A 19,292-nucleotide genomic window follows, 5' to 3' on the forward strand; every position below is an offset into this window, starting at 1 on the left:
TGCTTGCTTTGCTGCTTCACTATTTTTCAGGCGCATGGAGTTGTTGCAAAAGTCCAACACAGCTCAAGGGGAGGAAGCTAGGATCTGCTTTCTGCTTAGTTCCTTTCCATATGACAGCTGTTTGCAAGCTATGAGCTAGGAAGCCTCTTCTGTATTCAAGGCAGAGACTTGCAGTCAAAATGCGTTTAACTTGTAAAATAAAGATTCTTGGAAAAAACAGGATATGACAATGATATTCCATGGTTCTATGTTGTTAAATTGCCATGTGCCTTCAGCCGCACCTAAGAAACTCACCCCCCACCTCCCTGGTGCCCTGTCCCAGGGCTGCACCTCTCTCCTGGGAAAGGAGTTTTTCCTGGTCGTTCATGAAGAATCGGATAAGCATATAAGAGAGGCTATCCTGGGTTGGACCAAAGTATGTCTAGCCCAGAATAATCTGTGTCAGCAGCCAGTAGCAGATGTCCTGGGAAGAATATTGAAATAAATCTACAGAGAGGCTTCCTCAGGGCTCTCCTGCTTCCAGTTTAGGAACACTCAGAGCCAGAGACGATGTTGTTGTTTCTTTAGGCCTTGACAGATTGTGTGAGGATCCCACTTATGTTAAATGTTTCATTCAGATTTGGTGCACAGCTTACGCCAAATGGAACAGTACTCATTTTGCTCCTCTGTTCATTAAACATCGACCTGTTAGACACAGCTTCATGGAGCTTCATTTCTACTTCCTCCTGTTTCAGCCATACCAGCAGTGGTGTGCTAGTATGAGATCAGGGACATGTAAATGTAGATATGTTACTAAACAGCTCATTGTGCCTTGCCCTGGACGGTTTGACAAGGGCCTCTGTTTTATAGAGCATCGTTATAGCCTATCAAAGGGTCTGAGGGTCTGATCAGTGCAAGACAGGTGTCATTCTTGCTCCTGTGTTCGTGTGGCATCCATCAGGCTCAGCTGTTCCCTGCAACTAGAGTATGCCAGAGAAACAGGAGTGCATCAGAGGACTAACAAAAGTTTATGCAAGGGACTCGGGATTTCTTTTCTAAGGAAGAGAACATGCAGGCTGTGAAGTTTCCAAGTGGAACGCTGCAAGTTACAGAGCAGAAACTGAATGTATGGTGTTGATAATGACTCAAAGTGTGCCCATGTGCTTTCCATATGGCTTAGCAATTAGGCAATTAAGAAGTACATGCCAGGTGCATGAGACAACATCACCCCAAATAGGAGAATGCATAGCTGTGTTTACAAGCATGTGCCTTAAAAGTATTCAAAAGGGGAGACATAGCTGGGATGGTTTGTATTTTGACTTTGGCAGAGTTTGACCCCACTATGTGTTGCCTGTGTCATGTTAGCTATTTGCTAGATGGCCCTGAAAAGAAAATCTGCTTCATAAGAGCCAGTGGCGAGTAGTATGGCTTGCAAGGCTGCAGACATGTTGCAGAGAGAGGGACTAGAAAGCACAGGCAGATTCTGAGTACCCGAGTAGGGTCTGGGTGAGCTGTACTTCCTGGCACACTAACAGTGGCCAAAGAGAGAGGAAGATCCGGGACAGTGCTACCAGCATAAGACTCCTCTCCGCCCCCGTGGGTGAAGAGAAAGTTCACTTCAGTCAGGGAGAGGGGACTTTCTGTAGTATATGTGTGACCTTGGGTAACAGGCCATTTATGCGGAGCTCTTTAGTGCAAGGATGAGGAGGTTGGCGCCGCAGTAAGGATTCCCATGGGAACGAAGCAGCGTCATCAGTAAGTGCTGTCCATGACGTACTCAACTGCTTTGCTGTAGCATTTTAAGTAAGTGGAAATAACTTCAGATAGTGCTATGTTTTGGATGGCTGGCAAGTCACTTGGAGAGGTTCTGTGTGAGTATTGTGTCACTTGCAAAGTCATGGTGCGCTTTGATAGATCCAAAATGCCACGTTCCAGATGTTTCTTTTCTAAGATTTTACTAAGGTGAACACAAATTGCAGTGTCTTATGTTAACAGCATCTGGCTGTAAAAGCTTTAACAAACCAGGGGCAATGCAGATCTTCTTTGGAGAAGCGCGCAGCTTCCTGAGGAGACAGCAAATTCCATGATAATTTGTTTAGACTTGAGTTTCAGCAGCGAGGCTGAGAGGGGCTCAGTCCTTCTGGCTAGTGGTTTGCCTTGGTGCAGTAAGGGTGTGTGCTAAGCTCTGCATACGACATAAGGGGGAACCTCGCTGTCTAGACCATCCCAGGCCCTTGTCTTTTCTCTGCCCCCTCTTTCCTTCCAGGGCATGAGTGTGCCAGCACTGCTGGTGAAAAAGCTAAGAGACATGTGCCTGATGGGCACTGCTCCTTGGGCAGGGGCTGGGGACATCAGCTACACTGTGTGCTCTATTTTATTATGGATTGTTGAAGATGGTATTTCTCTACTGTGCAAGCTGCACCAGGGCTTCTCGGCACAGCGCTGCAAAGCAAGACTCTATGATGGTCTCGTGAAGGCTGGGCTGCACTCGCTCTCATTCTGCAGAAGCAAGGGGCTTAGACCAGGTGCCCCTGAACCTCATCTGGGCTCTTGATAGTTTGAACAGTTTATTTCAAGAGAAGGCAGCTAAATCCCCTCATCTGGAACCAGAATCAGAACTCCAACTTCAGTCACAATGGTGAGGGCTTTGCTTCAGTGGGGTAAATGAAGTGAGTGCAGAAAACAAACAGCTTTTGCATGTAATGTAGAGGATCCGCCTGCAACCCAGTGCCCATCCTGTGTAACCTCCAAATGCAGGCCGTCGGGCAGAGTCTGTGCATTATTCTGAGACCCAACCATAGAAAGTTTAGGTGGGAATGTCCAGTGTCCTCTTCTGAGCAGGGCTAGCTGCAAAGCTAGATCACATTGCCCAAGGCCTTGTCCAGTTGAGCGCTGAATGTCCAAGGATGGAGATCTCATCACCTCTCTGGTCCTTATCTCATGGCTGCATCATTCTTGTGCCAAGGAATTTTTTCCCTGATGTCCAACTAGAATTTCTCTTGCTGCAACTTGTGCCTATTTCCCCTTATCCTTTCCCTGTGCACTTCTGAGAAAAGTGTAGTTCTGTCTTCTCTATAAACCCTTTCCCATTAGACCGTGGATGAGACTGCAGTTAGATCCCACTGCCACCTTCTCCTGTGCTGGCTTAAGAAGCCTGATTCTCTCAGCTTCTCTTCACATGTTGTGTGCCCCAGGCCCTGCCCGTCCTGGGGGCTCTGCACTGGAGTCCCTTCAGCTTGTCAAGATCTGTCTTTTAGTGGGGGGGCAGCAAACAGGATGCAATATCCACATGCAGCCTCAGTGGTGCCAAGAAGGGAATAACTACTTCTGTGGGCCTACTGGCTATGCTCTTTCTAATGCAGCCCAGACTGAAAGTCTAATGCAGAGTTTGCAGGAAGTCTTTTGTAGCTTTAAATGTTTCAGTATCTCATATACCCAAGGTGGTCATGTGGAGCCCGAGCAGACAAACAGTGCTTGATGCTGTAGCCTGGGCCTATGTTTATTGCTTGTTAAAAAGGTGCTTTCCTCTCTGACTAAGAAAATGAGATCAGCCCAAAAAAGAATCTGCTGAAAAAAACATGCAGGAGACAATCCCTTAAAAGGACTGGCTTTAGCTGCTTACTTTCCTTTTGTTTCTCTAGGCCAAAGAGGTGATATTTTGAAAGAGCAAAGTGAAGTCCTGATTCACTTGAAATGGGCCAAACTTCTGAATGCTTGTAATGCAGGTGAAGGGCATGTAGTCCCCTGGAAGGCAGGTCCTGGACTCTGGTTTGTCTGCCAAAGAAGGGACCACTATCTCTGGATGCAGCATGCATACCTGTGCTCCGAGAGGAATGCATTCCTGTACCAGTGCACCTGCCTTTACGTCTCCCATGACCTGGGTAACTAAGGACAGGAAGCATGCAGCAGGAAAGACTTTGAATATATAATGCTGTGTGATGACCCTGGGGAGGCCCAGGTCCTCCTGTGCTCTGCATTGGCCCACACTGTGGCTTTGCTACTAGATTTTGCACAAGCCACCTACACTCTTGTTTTGAGACCTGTCTCTAAGGGAGCTGGTGTGCATCCTTCCTTTCTGTTGTTACTGGATCTGGCCCTGATTTGGTGGATGCTTCTTGCAGCTCCTGGGAGCTGATGGTCTTGATATGCTCAGCACCGGCAATTCAAGTTGAGCGGAGTGGAGGTCCACTCAACAGAGAGGAGTGGAGGTAGACTCAGGCTGCTGGAGGCCAGCACCCTAGTACCCTGGGATGTAAGCCCAGAGTTACCATGCTATCTCATGAGCTGCGAACCAGCAGAACCTCGTTTCTGGTGAATTGACGTCTTTTATCCCTGCATGGCCACTAGAGTTGCCCCAGCTCTACCATTTATAGCGGCTTCCTCTTCTTTCAGTGCTTTTGGTACCCTGATTCTTTTAGACCTCTCCAGAGTAGCCCCAGCCCTCTGCTTTGTCCCCTTTCCGCTGAATGAGGTGCCTGGGCTGGTTCTGCGTTATATATGTGCTGAGTGGCTGTTTGTATACATCTGCAGCTTTACAAGAGATTAGTATTTGAGGTATGTTGATTCCTGCGTGAGAATTTAATTCGAGTTAGCTAATGGCTTTAAAGTTTGCCTGACAGGCCACATAAATATACATTCCTCATTTAGGAAACCAACTGGATCTAATTTGTGTCTCTCATCCACACATACCTACAGAATGCATTCCAGATTAGCACCCAGGCAATGCACTGAAGTCTAAGCGTCTGCACAGAACATACTTAGTTCTCTTGAATTTATAGTAATTGGTCCCTTGAGGTATATCCAGTTTTTCAAAAACCACCTGGTATTTAATTTTTAAGTTATGCTAAAAGTCAAAAAGAGCAAATAAACTTTTGTAGCAACTACAGAGGGATTGGTTTACATTGGTTTATTATTTTTATAATGTAAAAATAATAGCTCTGAACTTTGACTCCGTTTTTTACTTAAGCCATGCAAAAAATCTCATAAATCAAAACTCTGCCTGAGCCAAATAGAAACTGTTCTAGAGACAGGCTATCCCTGACAAGATTAACTCCTGCCTCTAGTGCTGTTTAAAAACAGCTTTCATCCTGAATAGCATTCTGCTTTGAACTTGGCAGTTTTTCCAAGAATCATCAATAATTCCACTTGTGACACTGATTGGCTGAGTCCCTATTTCAGAAACCAAACTCTTGGTCTGCTTACTTATTGCAATTGTTGAAAATTGTTTTCCAGTGGATTTGAGGGTTCTTCTGGGCAGATGCTCATTTCTTCAGCCATGGCTGTCATTGGGGAGTACATAGTGTTCCTTGTGTCTGCATTTTGCTGGCAGTTAGGGTGACCAGTGAGTTAAGATGCATCAAACACTCCGCTGTGCTACAGTCCCTGCAGACGAGGACGAGAGTTTTACAGGCTACAGGAGATGTGCAGTCAGAATCTGTGGAAGTGACGCATCTGCTTGTTGTAGCCTGCTATGAAACGCTAAAATTGGACATCAGCTTAGAACTGTAACAGAATTTATTACTAGAAAGTTCTCTGTCTTCCCTGAAAGTCGTTGCTCTTTCGCCCTGTGTGTGTATAAAAAGACAAAGGCTTTCCGTCATTTCTTACTGTTAAACTGCTGGTGCAAATGGGAGCTGGTGTATTCACAGGCTGGGCTTCTCAGAATGAGAGTGCTAAAGACCACCGTAATATTTATGTTATGCAGCGTGTCATGGGAAGTCTGTCTTTATGACGTATTTTCTTTATGACATTTTTGCTTCCTTGGAATTTGTCTTCTTCCTTGCTGTTTCTGTCACTTTATCGAGTCCTGCTTCCTTGTTCTTTCTTTTCTCCGGGATTGTCAGAGCCTTGAGAGGGAATCCCACAAGTTCTCTTAGTCAATGCTGCTCCTGACAAAGGTGACTACAGCTGGCCAGTGCTGGACGTGTTGCAGCCTCCCTGGGCAGTCTATTCCAGCCTAAGACCTTCGCCACCCTCCCACCTGCTGAAGAGAAGGTGATCCTCCTCTTTGTGCAGCTGCTCACCTATCAGAAGAACATAACCATGTCCCCGTGCCTAGTTGGTTGTATGGACCGGACCCGGTGGTCCTGCATGGGCCATCTTTTGGAGGTTTTTGAAGTTTCTCTCTGAGCAGAGGTCTCTGCAGCTGGTCTTGACTTTTAATGCTCCAGAACAGACACAGTACTCCAGGGAGTACTCCAGGACTTTGCAGAACACAGTGAAAAGAGTATTTTCCATGTCTTCTAAGAAATGTTCTTCATTTTTGCTTGTTCTGCGTTATCAATTCTTTTATTGAGCCTTGGATTTTTCGGTGTTTTTGGTCCCTTTAGAAGGAAACTATTTCATCCTTCTCATACTCAAAAACTTTATCTTTTTTATTTTGTTTTCCTTTCATCCCACGTGTACTCACAGCAGGAACAGTCGTCCCTAATAGATGATCTGCAGTGCAAATTCATCTCCCATCTGAATCCATTTTTCTCCTCAAACTTCTTTGTCTTCAGGCGTACCAACTTGCGAATTTATCTAACATATCAAGGGCAAGATTTTGGGTTAATGTGTCTGCAGAACAGTTCTCACAATGAAACCTAATAGCTCAGTGTCTTTATAGTTGATGTCAATCTTAATTTTTTTAAGATTTTTCACCTTGAAGTTGTAATAGTGTCAGTCCTGTGCAGCTTCTGTGTATTAGGGGTACATTTCTGGGGGCTGACCTGCTGGAAAGCAGCTCTGCAGAGAAGGGCCTGGGAGTGCCGATGGACGACAAGTTGACCATGAGCCAGCAATGTGCTCTTGTGGCCAAGAAGGCCAATGGGATCCCGGGGTGCATTAGGCAGAGTGTTGGCGGCAGGTGGAGGGAGGTGATGCTGCCCCTCTCCTCAGCCCTGGGGAGGCCTCCCCTGGAGTCCTGTGTCCAGTTCTGGGCTCCCCATTGCAAGAGAGACACGGCACTACTGGAGAGAGTCCAGTGGAGGGCTACAAAGACGATGAGGGATCTGGAGCATGTCTCCTAGGAGGAAAGGCTGCGAGAGCTGGGCCTGTTCAGCCTGGAGAAGAGAAGACTGAGAGGGGATCTCCTCCGTGTGTCCAAGTATCTGAAGGGAGGGTGTCGAGAGGATGGGGCCAGACTCTTCTCCGTGGTGCCCAGTGACAGGACAAGAGGCAACGGGCAGAAACTGAACCACAGGAAGGTCCGTCTGAACCTGAGGAGAAACTTCTTGCCTGTGAGGGTGACAGAGTACTGGCACAGGTTGCGCAGAGAGGTGGTGGAGTCTCCTTCGCTGGAGATATTCAAAACCCACCTGCACGCTGTCCTGTGCAATGTGCTCTAGATGACCCTGTTTGGGCAGAGGGGTTGGTCTAGGTGATCTCCAGAGGTCCCTTCCAACCTCAACCATTCTGTGATTCTGTGATTTTGTTGCAATGTGTCTTTAGTTGACTGAATGAAAAGTGGAGTGGTAGGCTTAATAACAAATAATAAGAGATCAAATTTGCAACCTCAGGGTGGCATTAAGCATAAATTCGATGGAGCAGTGTTATGGAGAATTTGGGGCTAACTCTTTCCTGAATGTCCAGATATGTGTAGAGTTAATATTTAGGTGCGATATTGCAGCTGTGTTGAAGGATCATCATTTTATTCTTCTGTAGTGCAAGTGTTTGTTAGGGGGACCTATGTCATACATTGGGTAAATAACAACAAATATGCTCAGGCAAAATTCCCTACTCTCTCATTTGGGCAGCACAAAACCCTCTTGCCGTTTGCAGCAAAGAAGGTCTTCATTTTTTCCACCACTTATTTGCAAGATAGGGAAGAATAGGCCTGGGATGTAGAGACGGGGGAGAGGCAGTGGGCGCAGTGGCCCTGGAAGCAGTGCTGACGGATGCATTTGCACTAAACCCGTACGACATGTTCATCAGGCTGGGGAACTGTACGAAATGTCTTACCAGCGTGGATACTGCTAATTCTCCAGACACATTCTCCATGGGAGCCATGCAAGTCAGCGTTTCAGTTCTGCTGCACTGGCAAACATACACGAGGGGACTGTTTCCTCCCAGCAGTTCTACTTGGGATACATAGCAAATGAATTTCTCCCTGCTGGGAGTTAAGCTGTGTTTCAGCAGGCTCCACACCTGTTCCCAACACTCAAAGCCTTTGCTATATGCAGCCCAGCCTTTAATTCTTTGCAAGATGCTTTGAAACCTGGAGTATTTTCCAGAAACGTTGACTGTGCACTGTGACATCAAATGTCTCTCCTGCCTTTCGCCTCTTGGTGCTGACAGTCTCTGTCCTTTTGGCAGGCGACTGCAAGGTCAGAGCTGTGAAGCATGCATTATGGTGTTCGCAGAGCCTCTGTTGAATGTGCAGAAGTTGCAGTTACCCCTATGTGCTAGAAAAAGGCTGTGGGTGCCTCAAATAATAATTGTCCTCAAGAAACAAAGAAAGAGATTGCCATGTTCATGCAGATATGGATATTTTGAGCCATTACGGGCAATATAGCAGTCTGAGGTTGGTTGTCCTCTCCCTTCCTGCCTGTTCTTTAGCTCCAGCTGTTTGTACAACCAGTAGAATAGGCAAAATTGAAAACTAAATTCAAAATATGCCCTCGTCATGGATCATAAACTTGAAGGTCGTAGTGGCACAACACATCTCCAGATTGGGTCCGGACTGCTTTTCCAGGATCTCCTAGAGGTTATCACTGTAGTAATAAGAGTTTGTTCATATGAAATTGTGATAAAGGCTCTACTTTTCTCTCACACCAAACCAAAGGACAGTCCTGCTGGGGCTGGGGTATGAGACATTGCTGCGCTTAGCCTGGCTGATGCTTGGTTGCGCTGGGATAGTAAATCAATCAGTTGACCCAAAAACGTGCAGCCCCACTTATGGCCCTGCTGGATCAGTAAAGCTCAGAAGTGCCAGGCTCAAGACTACTTTGCTTAGCCGAATGCCAAAAGCATGAACATGAGCTTCCTCATTCAACTACCTACTGGCATTGTCCTCCGTGTTTGCAGATTCACTTCAGTAGTGTAAAACAAAGAGCTTGTTCTTACTGTGTCAGTTCTGCCCAGTAAGAGCCCAGGGGGCTGTTCCTCCAGTAAAACAAGGCGTCATTTCCTAGCACTCCACTTCCTCAGTGGCGAGAGGCAGGAATGCAAGTGGTGTAGGAATTGTAATCACATCAGTGGGAAACCAAATGTTGGACCAGGTGACCGCTCTAAATTTAAGGGCTTGCTGTCAAGCCACGTATGCGTTAACGTGCCCTTTTGTGACCAAGCAAAAGATAATTTTATCAGGAACAGAAGCTGCAATATAAGTTGTATAAAGAGTTTTCTCCACTAAGGAAGAACAATCGTAAGAGCACGATCTGCCCTGAGAGCATGGGCAAAGCTAGAGCGATGTGACTCAGGGCAGGCCTGTGACACTCCAGAGGGACTGAAAAGGGGCCATTTATGGAAACAGAAAAGATTTTTGGCTTGTCGAAAAACGGGTAAAAATTGCAGTTATTTTACTGCAAATGTCACTTGAGAGAATAGCAAAACTTTTCTTCCCCCCTTTAAACTGTAGGAAAACTGACTTTAAATAATGTAAAGTTCAATATTCTGTGCAAAAATCTGGTCAAAAAATGTGTAGCGACTGCTGTGGAACAGAGGGAACTTTCAGCTGGAAAGCAGAGTTGAATGCACTCGTGTGCATTGCAGGTGCTATTTCAGGTTCTAATATATTTTTAACCCCCTGGAATATTTTAAACAACTTGAGCTTAATTGAATCACCAAGTCACTGAAGTTGGAAGGGTCTGCTGGAGTTTTTTGGTCCAATCCCCCCTACTTAAAGCAGAGTCACCTACAGCAGGTTGCCCAGGACTATGGCCAGTCATGTTGGAATATCCCCAAGGATGGAGACTCCACAGCCTCTCTGGGCAACCTGTTCCAGTGTTTGACCACCCTCACCATGAAAAAGTGGTTTCTTATGTTCAGATGGAATTTCCTGTATTTCGGTTTGTGCCCATTGCCTCTCAGCCTGTCGCTGGATACCACTGAGAAGAGTCTGGCTCTGTCTTCTTTACACCCTCTAGTCAGATATTTATACACCCTGATAAGAACACCCTGAGACTTTTCTTCTCCAGGCTGCACAGTCCCAGCTCTCTCAACCTCTCCTCTACTACAGTCTTTTTTATATCTCTGCAGTGCACTCAGAGCTGGCAGAGGTTCAGTTATGTGTGTATGACTGTGTATGCCATTTTGTATTATGAGACTTGGCACAAAACCTGGGTCAGCAGCGATTATCCAGATAGATCATTTAGTGTGTTTCCCCCATTTCTCTTCTTGAGGGATTGGTTTAGATAGGGACTAACACTTAGGTCATGGCCTTAGCTTGCAGCAGTGCAAACATGCAACATGCAGTTGCAGCGTGTTGTTTCAGTGAAGGTGGGTAGCTAAACAGCATATTGAACTGGCTGCATCTTGAACATGAGTAAATAATACTTCCTGATCTCCTTGTGGCTCTAAGACACCGATCTGACAGGGAGAAGTACTATACACTGAGATCTGTGGCCTCATGGAGATTTGCAAGGCTCAAATGTATTCAGTGATGCAGTGGTCTGGCTTTTCCACCTGGTCATGTTATCCAGAGCACTATGTGCAGGAGGGTGTTACTGGCGAGTCGTAAGGGTGCGAGAGTTGCAGCCGTTCTGATTTGTGGCTTATCGTCCCTCAAGGAAATTAATGTGTAGGTCTTTTCATTAACATCTAACATTACTTGGGGAACTAAGTCGCTAATGAGGCTCCTATACAAAGTACTTCCTCCCTGCTGCCCTGTAAGTCTGTGATGGGGCAATTGACGTCCCGCTGCTGACGTTAGCATGGGTTGTTACCTAGGTGTGGGATAGGGGCAGTGCCCTGAGCAATCGGACCTAGCTCTGAAGTTAGCCCTGCTTCAAGCATAAATCTTCTGCACTCTGTGATATTCAGCATTCTACTGACAGCAGTGCTACAATCTCAGTGTGTCATGTATTTGTTGTGATAAATTGTGTATATTCTTGTTTTTCATTTCAGATTCTGTTTCAGCGTAAAAGTAAGATTCACAGGACTCTTCTAAGATGTCTTACAGAAAGGAGCTAGAAAAATATCGAGACCTGGATGAAGACAAGATCCTTGGAGCTCTGACAGAGGAGGAGCTCAGGAAGTTGGAAAATGAACTGGAAGAGCTGGATCCTGATGTAAGTCATTTTTAAAAAAGATTTTCCAGGTGGTAAATCTCAAGTTATTGTGGAAGAAGGTGGGCAAGCGGGCTGCGTCAGCGGCCTGTGTTTAAGTGGGATCCATTGCAGAGCCCATGCTCGGTGCAAGACTGGAGGAAACTGGCCCCAGATGAGCAGAAGCAGTTTTGCCATCGAGAGCACAGGCTGTGGGATGAGACTTTGCTTTTGTGATACTCCTATGCCCTTGTCCCACCATGCATGCCCTCATGAGCATTCCTGGGTTAGTTGTTTGCATTGTTTGGTCCCTGGCTTTCATGGGCTGTTTCTAACCGATGAAAGTGAGGAGGCTGACACCAAGCACATGAAAGTCTGCCTCTCTGCTGATTTGCAGGGCTGTGGGGAGGTTTTGCAGAGAGCAGTTGGGTCTGGTCTGGTCTGGTTGCTGGAATGGGACTCCTAAAGTGACTGTCCCCTGGGGGTAGGTTGGAGAGTATGTGACACCTTCAGTGAGTGTGTGTGCTTTTTCTCTCCCAGCAAGGTGTTCTGAGATCTCTTGTCTAAGGGTCAAGGGAGGTTGTAACAGATTATCCTGATGTGTCACACTATTCCACCGTAAAGGACCTGTTGTGTCTTGATCTTTCATGAATGTTTTAAATCTTACCTTTCTGTTTCCATGTTTTGTTTCTGGTTCAGTACTTAAACTGACAGGCTTTTGGAGCAAAAACTTACCTGTCGTTCTGTTGTCGCACAGCACCTTTTGCAACAGGGACTTGGCCTGTAGTTGGGGTTCTTACACCACCCTGGCACAATTGTGTTTTGGGAAGAGCTGTCCTGACAACTGGGCACTTCCTAGGAACATGCGGAACCTAGATCTCTGCTCCTGATCAGGCCATTTTGGAAGGAGTGTCTTTGGCTTTGTGTTTTCTTTTTTTAATTTTTTTTTCATTAGGAAACTTCAAGTGACCTCAATTTTCCTTCCTTTAGGAGGAAAAGCAAATCCCAGAGTCTTGCAAAATGGGACGGTTGCTTTCTGGCCAATCTCCCAACATCAGCAGGAGCTGCGTGTATGAAAGCACTGGGTATACAGGTGCCAAGCCATGATAACGTTTTGAAGGCAGCATTATCCTGTGCCCATAGCAGGGGATATACAGAGCCAACTGGCAGGCCATTGGGTTATGGCAACATTAGATGATGAGGCTGGACCCTGCCAAGTGAGAAATTGTTCCTACAACATGCAGTCAGTGTCTCTGGGGAAAGCAATGGGCAGTGTGGATTGCATCGTCAGCATTTTTAATCCCAAATATCAACACAGAAAAATAATTAAGAAGTGGCAAGCAGTCTCCCAGGACTGAGTGTGTATGCTGATAGACTGATTACTGCTGCCTCTAAAGATCCAGAACCAGACAGCGTTCCGTGAAAGATACTAAAAAGTAAAATAATTGCTATTATCTGTCAGTACAGGTATAACCTGAGTACTGGACTTAAAATATGGAGATTGCATGGTGACTTCTCACAGTACAAAGCCTGAGGATGCAAATTGTTTCTTATGCCTACCTGCTGGTGCATTGAGCATTAGCAGAGTTCTCCTGTGCTGTCCTCTAAGGCTGGCTAAGTCTAATTGCTTTACATTGTTTTTCCAGGCTTTCCTCTAAAAGAGAGGTAAATTATTGTGAATTCCTTTTGTTAGGCAGGCAAAGAAAGAAAAATCATCACCTCATCCAGTCTCATCTTGGATATCTTAAAAAATAAATATTGACTCCTACCCAACAAAGCTGTAAAGAACATGCTTAGTGTCAAATCTGAGAGTAGTCTTACTTATTGCATTAAGGCTGTTCTATATTTAAATATAAGGAGGTGATTACGTGCCATATGTGTCAGGCACAAAGCAACTTCCCATGGTGGCTGGTGTGGCTGAATAACAGGGAGACACTTAGAAAAAGAGCTGAGGTTCGGAGGGGTTTTATTCCGCAGTGGAATTGCGGTCAGTCAGTCTGAAGTGGCTTGCACTATGAGATCCGATCTGTAGTTTTGTGATGGGCCGTAAAAAGCAGAAAAGAGCCCTGTGACGTTCTGATCGGCTGTGCCAGAGACCACGGGACTCCTCTGAACTGGTTCTTGTTAGGCCCAAAGTGCATATCCTGCCGCCTCTGGTGAGGCACCTTGGCACTTGGACAGACACATAGGGAGGAGAAGCTCTGTCAAGTTTAACAACTTGGTTCTGGCACTGAAACAACTGCAAAGCGGCAGTGGGAATGGCAGGAGCGGGGGAAGAGGCCGGGAAGAGAGGTGATGGCTGAGAGCCCCTGAAGAATGGGCTGGAGCTCCTGTTGTAGAGGTGCATCCTCTTTGCAGCAAGGAGGTGTTATAATAGTGCTGTGCATATGAAATTTCATGCTGGAATGAGAAGGAGCATAGTAGGTCTAGACTATATGGGAGTCAAGGGGGCTGGACTGGGATAACCTTTGATGCAATGAGAAGGAAAATATCCAGCAAGCTGGAAGAAAACAGTTTGATGAGGAAAAGCGCAGAAGGGAGAGAGTGGAACAGATGGGGATCGTGGTCTGCAAAAGTAATCTGTGTTTCTCCCCTCTGTGTCTAGAATGCGCTGCTGCCGGCAGGCCTCCGACAGAGGGACCAGACCCAAAAGCCACCAACTGGCCCATTCAAAAGGGAGGAACTCATGGCCCACCTAGAAAAGCAGGCAAAAGATGTTAAAGACAGAGAAGACCTGGTTCCTTTCACAGGAGAAAAGAGAGGTATGATCGTCCTTTGCACCGTGCTGAAGGTGTCATGATGAAGGCGGAGTGCAGCAGGAGACTGCTCTGCACGCAGTCAGTGCGGGTGCACGGCAGATGGGTGGTATCTGAGTACAGGTTGTTACGCGCCACTCCCTTTCAACACCGGAGGTGTGATGAATCTGCTGTATCTGGTGCATAACCCAAGCCCAGGCTGGCGGATAGATTCGGGTGTGCCGGGAGGTGGGTGTTTGTGCTGATTTGGGTACCACACAACGGTTTGGTAGGTGATGGGGAGAGGCTGTACCACTGTGCACCTTTCCTTCCCCATCTCATTGCAGCTACATCCAGCTCTGGGGAAAACATCTTCTGTTCTCTCTTATTCTTGCTCTGCTCTGCTCTCCTTCGGGCTCGCTAGGCTGTTCCCTGCCTTCCCCTATTGCCTTTCATGCTCTGTTCCTGCACCCTGGCCTTCATCCTGGTACAGAGAAACTCCACAGCCCTCCACTCTGTTGTACGTCAGCGATGATGTTTCCAGCAGATCCTGCCTAACCTTAACCCTGGCAAGACAACCCTCACCTTCTAGTCGTTTGCAGCTGTATGCTTCTGCCTGCCTGCATCATACTCTGCCACTGCTGAGGCAGCCCCGCTTTCCTTGTCACTGGTGCTTGTAAGCCAGGGACTGCTCTGCCTCTCCTCGGTCCTCTTGTCCTGGCATCTTCCAGCCCATCCTTCTGCGACATGTCCTGTTATTCAAAGCGCTTCCCTGCTCCCATCAGCATGCTGAATACCGTCTGGTTTGACACATGGTCCGGATAGGCCTTGTCTCCAAGTGCCAGGGGATGCTCACCAGCTTTCTTCTTCTGCTTTTATGTGCCCCTCTGTACCATGATCCCCCTCCAGCGGAAATTTTCCTTGTACGCTCCTCTCTCTCCTGGTTGTCCTAGGCCCAAAAAAAAAGAGGCGTACCAAAAATATGGGCGTGTGAGAATTATAAGTTTCGCAGTGCCGTCTTTCTCAGAGCTGCCTACCTCTTCTTCTTAATGATCCATTTGCATCTGTGAGAGAGAGCTGTTGTTTCAATCTGTCTGATTCGGTAAATCTTGAGGTGATATTTTTAGAAAAATGAGTTCTCCTTAGAAAAACTAAATGAAAAGATTAAAGTGAGTGCTGTAGGGAAGAGTAATTTAGCAACTTTCAGCATATCTCAACCCAGCTTTATTTGTCAGCCTCTCTAATACAGCAGAAGGTTACAGTGCTCTGCAGGAGAGGGAGATATTTCAGGAATTTCAAATCTTCAACTTCTGTTATGAGTTAATTATATTTCCATCTGATCATCTGAAACACATTATACATAGTTTTAGTTGTAACGCTGTATGAAGTGAGGACACTACTTACACTGAACGCAAGCCAGGGATGTTAAATTACTTGCTCACGTCTGTTGCAGAGCTGGCAATAAATCCCCAGATTTGCTCTTCTGAGGGTAGTTTACCAATTAAAACATATTATGGGAGATATTTTCCACTCTCATGTTGGTGGACAGAATAGGAGTTGATGTGTGCATACATGCTATATTATGATATACAGCTGTATTTGCGTACACCATCAGATTTAGAAAAGCAAACTTGTAATAAGGCGCAATTGAAATATGAAATTGCTTAAGATTAAAACCCAGACATTTTGATGACAATGAGATGTCAAAAGGAGCTATTGTGTAATGGTGGAATTAGTTTGTCCTGTTCCTTTTACTTCCTGCAGAACTGAATTTGTTAAGCAAAGTGTCCAGTGAGCAACTGGGAAGAAAACAATTCCAAGTATCTACACCAAGTCAGAGCTGATGGTGCCAGTCCTTCCCAAATGTTTCACTGCAAAATACCCAGAAGGTGTATGACCGTACAGGCACACATGACGCTTTGCCTATTTTTGCTATAACAGCTGTTTCACAGAAGGCAAATTCCTGCCCCCTTTGTCAAGGCAACAGCACACAGAATGGAGATGAGCAGTTCCACAGAATGCTGTTCGTAGCAGCCTCTGCTTCGTACTGAGAGGGCCCAAAGCACAGTTGCTTTTCCCTTCAGTCTAAATTTAGTTGCTTCTGTTTCTGTACATCCCTGAGCAGTGGGATCTTTGTTTCTCCCCTTCAGTGTTGCTGACTCTGGTTTCAGAGGGTGGACAAAAATAGTCTTGGCTGGCATTCCAGGCTGAGAGCTCTGCACTCGCTATCTCTCTGCAGTGATCCTGGACTGTTTCAGGGGAGGGGACCACTCTGAACTGCTCTGGTATTTCTCCTCCTTCCTTCCAACCCACAGCAGCACCAACAACCCACTCCCTGCCATGCTGCTCTAAAACACAGTGAATCTGTTTTTTTTCTTTGGTGGTGGGGGTGATCGCAGCTTTGTGCGCTGTCGTGAAGTCCTGGCCCACTCTGCTTCTGGCAAAGAGATGCACCAGCCTGTCAGATGTAAGGAGAGGGTAGGGATCAAGATGGGCATGTGAGGTTAGAGGCTGATATGCGATACTGGAGGCAGCTGCCAGGGGTGATATCTTCTTAGAAGGGCAAGCCTTCTCCTGGACCAGCAGTAATGGAGGAGACTTTGCCCAGTGCATGCTGCGGGATGTCAGCTTCCCCCAAGGCCAGCTGGACAACAGGAGGAGTCCCTTTGAAAAGGGTTGCTCTGCTTCCCGGGGCAGCAGAATCTCCTTGTCCCACCAGCCGGAGCTGCAGAACTTGGCTGGTCAGGGCCCAGAGTGGTGGTGCGGCCAAAAGCATGGTTTGGTGGGTGACACGTCTGCCATTGCCCTCAGCCTAGAGTAGCCAAACCGGACCCCCATGCAGGAGAGCAGAGAGGACTATCAGATTCCCCCAAGGAAGGACAGGCAAGGAGACACTGATGCGAGGAGTAGTGAGGAGCTGGGAGCAGTGATGCACTGCAGTTAACCTCACACCCTGCCACTTGCATCCTGAGACTCAGGCAGAGCTGGCGGAGAGAGGGGCATGGCTTGCCTGCTCTCTGCCCAGTGCATCCCTGCTCTGTTGGGATGGAGGAGCACTGCAGAGCTCATCCTGCAGCATTCAGAGGTGGATAGGAGCTATGTCACTCACTACATAACCCCTTGTTCAGTGCTAAGCGTGGAGGTTGGGCAGTGCCTATTGAGAAAATGCCACAAGTGAGTTAGTTTTCTGTCAGCTGAGAGAGCAGTCAGTGGCTTCATGTTATCAAATCGCAACTGTGCCCTTTGCTTTGCACCTTTGACTTGCAAGGAAAAAGGATGTTCCTTGGCCTGTTGGCAACCCCACTGTCCCAGGTGACAGAGCATCAGGGTCCCTATCAGGCATGCCCTCTGCTTCCCGCCTCTCTGCCCTGGAGTCCTCTGCAGCAACGTTGAGCCAGACCAGCTGCCCCAGGCCTGCTCCTCCTTGCATCTCTGCTGCCCACGTGGCAGCTGTCAGCTGTCCCTGCTCCCCACCAGTTCTCCACCCCTTCCTTCCCACTGTCATTTCAGAAAAGGGCCATCTGCTGTGCCTCTTTGCATTTGGATTTAGCAGCAGGACTTGTCTTAGGGACAAGGGTCGTCCAGAGCACTGCCCTATCCAGGCCACTTGGCTTTCGCAGTTCATCCAAGTGTTGGCAAGAGTGCATCCCTCTTACACTTCTGTGGTGCAGCCTTCAAATAAGAGAAGTCCTACCAGGTCAGGCTGAGTCTAACTGTTTTACTCCTGTATATTCAAAAGCCATTGTACTGTGCAAATGTGCTGTTAGGCTTTTGTAGATAAAGCCATCCATTCTGGTAAATGAATCCATCTCTACAGCTGGAGGTGTCTGGCTGGTCCCTCCTGACGTACACCACAGTAGAACCCAGACTGAGCTAAAATGCAGCAGTTCAGTACCTTTCCTGATTTTTCCTACGTTCTTATGCCCCTCTGTGTCTTGTCCACTGTGTGAATTTCACCTGATGGAAGTTGCACCGGCACAGCTAGTAAAGTCTTACTCTGCAGTTGTGGAACAGGTGCTATAACTACATTGAGAGTGGCCTAACTTTGTGTTTATAGGAAAAGCTTGGATCCCCAAGCAGAAGCCAATGGATCCTGTTTTGGAAAGTGTGACGCTGGAGCCGGAACTGGAGGAAGCCCTTGCCAATGCCTCTGATGCAGAGCTCTGTGACATTGCTGGTAACACAGTTTTGCATGAATCAGGGTTTGGGTTACTTAACTACTGTTTTTTCCTTCTTTGAGCTTCTTTTGTGGGAAATGGGTGACTGAGCTTTTTCCTGTTTATCTGAACGCTGTCAGTTTTGATGGGATTTATTTGTTGATTAGAAAGGGAATGTATATTTAAAGTTTCTTTCAGCCCAGCAACCCCATCCACTTTAATCAGGAGCATGAACCAAAGGTGAATAAGAAGATAAAGGATTTACCAAGGAAATGGAACACCTTGTTTGATGTCTTCTCTCATCTCTTCCATTGAATCTTGCAAATTGCAGCCTGTCACCTTCAGAAGCACAGTTATCTTTAAGCCAAAACTTTAGGAAATGATCAAACAGATGCAATGCTTGTGCAAGCCTTTAAAGGGGCTGCCAGATTACAGCAGTCTTTCAAAAGATACTGAGGGCTTCTGGTTGTCAAAGAGCTTTTCCAACACATTTTGAAGATACTGATTTCCTGCAATTTGTGTGGTCAGTCAGTTTTGTGAGTATTAGCTACAGAGGAGAAGGAACCCGGCATGAAAAGGTTCATATACTTCGTGGTGGCTAAGAAGCAAGTTGGAATGAATAATGAGCAGAGCGGCAGGGAATGGACTACTGCAAATGTTCCGTGCACATGAGAATGCTCTTACAACTAGCACAGCAGGACGCAAGAAGAATCAGTGACTTACTTACTTACTTAAATTTCACTATGACAAATGCAAATGCCAGTGCAGTTGCACAATCTTATGGTTTGGCGTCTGGAACAAATTACTGGCAAAGAGGATAAGAGTCTGCAGCATTTCCTTTTTCATGGTGAGAGGAGATGCCTTTTTCAGATAGGTTGCAGGAATTCCCTATATTGCATGGGAGATCCATCTGGGACATCTAATGGCCTTTAAATTGATAGCTTCTCCCTGAAGAAGGTAAACTGCTGTGCAGACCTGGGTGGAATATCTACCACCTGCCAAGGGAGGTAAACTGCTCATTAGCAGCTGTGTGCACTTGCCTGCAAGCTGATTTGCCTGTGAAATACCTGCAACCAGTACCCAAGTACGCTGGTATAAAGATGTTGTCTTAGTCTTTCCCTTGTTGCAGAGCTCATGCTCTGTATCCTGCGGATGCTAGGGGCTGCTGTATGCTGTGCTGAGGTGCACAGCCCTTCAGTTACGGCCCAGACATTGCTAGGCCTCTGTTCTGAGTG

General features: G+C 46.7%; 1 protein-coding gene across 11 annotated transcripts in view; it reads left to right on the forward strand.

Moving 5' to 3' along the window:
- The window catches only part of TMOD1 (tropomodulin 1), a 38,645-nt gene that overhangs the window by 6,109 nt on the left and 13,244 nt on the right, over positions 1–19,292 (forward strand). For all 11 annotated transcript variants that reach the window (XM_068929054.1, XM_068929058.1, XM_068929057.1 and 8 more), the window contains exons 2-4: positions 11,026–11,189; positions 13,771–13,927; positions 17,958–18,077. In XM_068929054.1, the coding sequence (XP_068785155.1) occupies positions 11,070–11,189; positions 13,771–13,927; positions 17,958–18,077 (397 nt within the window). In that variant the 5' untranslated portion in view covers positions 11,026–11,069. The remainder of the gene's footprint in view (positions 1–11,025; positions 11,190–13,770; positions 13,928–17,957; positions 18,078–19,292) is intronic.

This window comes from Struthio camelus, chromosome Z, assembly GCF_040807025.1.
Source record: "Struthio camelus isolate bStrCam1 chromosome Z, bStrCam1.hap1, whole genome shotgun sequence".
In the NCBI taxonomy this organism is placed as follows: domain Eukaryota; kingdom Metazoa; phylum Chordata; class Aves; order Struthioniformes; family Struthionidae; genus Struthio; species Struthio camelus.